The sequence below is a fragment of the Myotis lucifugus genome, unplaced genomic scaffold (genome assembly GCF_000147115.1).
Source record: "Myotis lucifugus unplaced genomic scaffold, Myoluc2.0 scaffold_201, whole genome shotgun sequence".
NCBI classification, from domain to species: domain Eukaryota; kingdom Metazoa; phylum Chordata; class Mammalia; order Chiroptera; family Vespertilionidae; genus Myotis; species Myotis lucifugus.
In genome coordinates this window covers 231068-233769 of record NW_005871249.1, presented here as the reverse complement: position 1 = coordinate 233769, position 2702 = coordinate 231068, and the positions used below count along the sequence as shown (strand labels likewise).

The 2702-nt window shown below is 44.3% G+C and overlaps 1 protein-coding gene across 1 annotated transcript in view; it reads right to left on the bottom strand.

Annotated features, from left to right (window-relative positions):
* MTMR7 (myotubularin related protein 7) overlaps positions 1 to 2082 on the bottom strand; it is a 140249-nt gene extending 138167 nt beyond the window's left edge. The window contains exon 1 of the mRNA XM_023761188.1: positions 1933 to 2082. Coding sequence (XP_023616956.1) covers positions 1933 to 2082 — 150 coding nt within the window. The remainder of the gene's footprint in view (positions 1 to 1932) is intronic.
* Positions 2083 to 2702: the final 620 nt, after the last annotated feature.

The window sequence follows — 2702 nt, the reverse complement described above, 5'->3', positions numbered from 1 at the left end:
GGAGAAGGGAGGCTGGGAGGGGAGACCTGGTGGCTGTTGGACTAGAAAAAAAAAAAAAATCCAGAATACTGTGGAGTGTTTCACCTTGTATTCTCCTCTAGTTCTGTCTTTAACATACGTGCCTGAAGAAGTGTCCAGCTCGTGGTTCTCGCTTTCCACGAGGAACCTGCTCACCCTTGCAGGGCAGGTGTGCCTGGGCCCCTTGCTGGGTGGCCCGGCGTTTGTCCTCTGCTGGTGTTTCCTGGCTGATGTTATCACTGCGCCTCCCGGCTCTTCTGGCCAGACCGGGAGCCTCACCCGTGGCCACTGCGTCTCTTTTCAGCCCACTTTTTCAAACGAGCTTTCCCTTCGAGTTTTCCTTTGGGGACGTCTCTATTTAGCCTCGTTTCTGTCTTCCCTGCTGTTTTATCTCCGCCTGCTGCTGCATATCTACTACCTATTCAGAAAGGTATGTACTGTTCGAAGTGTTCAGAACCACCTGCTGGTTTTATTCCGGTGCCCTTCAGCGGCCAACTTTCAGAACAGAACCCTGAAAACACCCTGATGCTGCGGTCTGTTTCCCCAAACAGGATACGCACACGTTGATTTTTAAGGACCGGCTTCTTATAGACTACTTGCTGGGTGTCAGGCATTTAGAAAATGAGCAACGTTTGCAAGGGAACATGTTTCTGCCTATTCACATGTTTAGTGCTGTGTGCCTCATTTGAATGTTTTGTCACCCAACTGAATACAGGCATACCTCATCTCACTGTGTCACTTTATTGGGCTGCACAGATGTTGTGTTTTCTACAAATGGAAGGCAAGACCCTCCACCAGCAAAAACATCAAGACTCACTTTATTGCTTTTTATTGCTGTGGTCTGAAATCAAATGTGCAATATTTATGAGGCATGCCTGTAGTAAAAATCTCAGTTAGCCTTCAGATTTCAATTATGTGATGCCACTTGTCTAGTGGTTTTGAAAATCTAAGTGGTCAACTCATTTCTACACCTTTAATCTGAATATTCAAAACCACATAGTTTATAGCCTTGATTAAAAAAAACTAATGACATTGTGTTTTTCATTGTCTTCTGTTTTAGTAACTTTTCATGCTACTGTCTGACACAGTGTGTGGCACATAATACATGCTCCATATGTTTTTATTGTTGAGTAAATGCCACTGATTTCAATAATTCGAGAAAAGGTGTTGTGTCTGTCTTCAAATATGTATTTCTTCTTTGAAAATTAGTGAGTCCCTACTCTGTACCAGACACTGAACCACCAAAAGTAATGTGTAGCTCCAGCTTTCGAGGGATTCTGCACCTATTTTTACATTCTGTAAACCCTCCATCGAGGGATTTTAAGGGGAGTTTTTTGTTTTGTTGTAATTTTATATAGAGTAACAACACCTATAAACAAATGACTTCGTATCATCTATATCAGAAAAGAAGTAAGAACACACTCTCTAATGCAGCCATACATGACAACGATTGAAATACGTTTTGAGAGGTGCGATGTTAGGTGATTTCACTGTTGTGTGAACCTCACAGAGTGCACTTACCCAGTCCTGGATGGCACAGCCTACTACGCACCTAACTCACATGGTGTAGTGTATCATTCCTAGGCCGCAAGCCTGTACAGCATGTTACTGTACAAAACAACACGAGATTAAATCAGAGAAAATGATGCAACCCAGGGACACGGCAAACACAAGAAGTGTGAGGCTGCTGCCAGCGTAGCACGGTATACTGTTTGCAGCAAACAATTTTTTGTAAGTAGAAAGAGTACATCCTAAAACAATGATAAAAGTATAATATAGTAAATATATAAACCAATAACACAGTCGTTTATTACCACTATCAAGTATTATGTACTGCACATAATTCAGCACAGTACCAGCCCCACCACACACACGTGAGAGATGTATTGTGCTATGACTGTAGGATGGCTGCACCATCACTAGGTGAGAGGAATCTTTCAGCTCCATTACAGTCTCATGGGACCACTGTGGTACATACAGCCCGTCGCTGACTGAAACGTCGTTGACCGAAACATCGCTGAGCAGCACGTGACTAGATGAAGATGATGCCACTTGGTAGTCCATCATCAAAAGCACACATGCTTGGTGTTTTTGTTTAAATGGTAGTCACAGATTTGTCCTGATGCTTCTCTTATTTTCCTTTAATTGCTTTTCTGGCCATTATTTCAGAAGGATTGTCAGTGATTCTGGGACTCTTTTTGACTTTAAATATTTCTGAGAATGGCCTCCACTGCCACTAGTTAACTTTCTCATTGGTAAGTACAATTAGTATTGACTTTAAGATGTTAGTTAATGTGGTTTCTATTTAAAAGGCTGTGTTCCATATCTTCTGTTCTTTTTTTTTTTATTCTTTTTGGAGGGTTCATGATTATATATATATATACTAGAGGCCTGGTGCACGAAATTTGTGCACTGGGAAGCAGGGTGTCTCTCAGCCCAGCCTGCACCCTCTCGCAGTCCAGGAGCCCTCGGGGGATGTCCGACTGACAGCTTAGGCCTGCTCCCCATGGAGAGCGGGCCTAAGCCAGCAGTCGGACATCTTTAGCGCTGCTGCAGAGGCGGGAGAGGCTCCCGCCACCCGCCACTGCTCTTGCCAGCCATGAGCCGGACTCAGGGCTTCTGGCTGAGCGGGGCTCCCACACACTCACCACCAGGGGGCAGCTCCTGCATTGAGCATCTGCCCC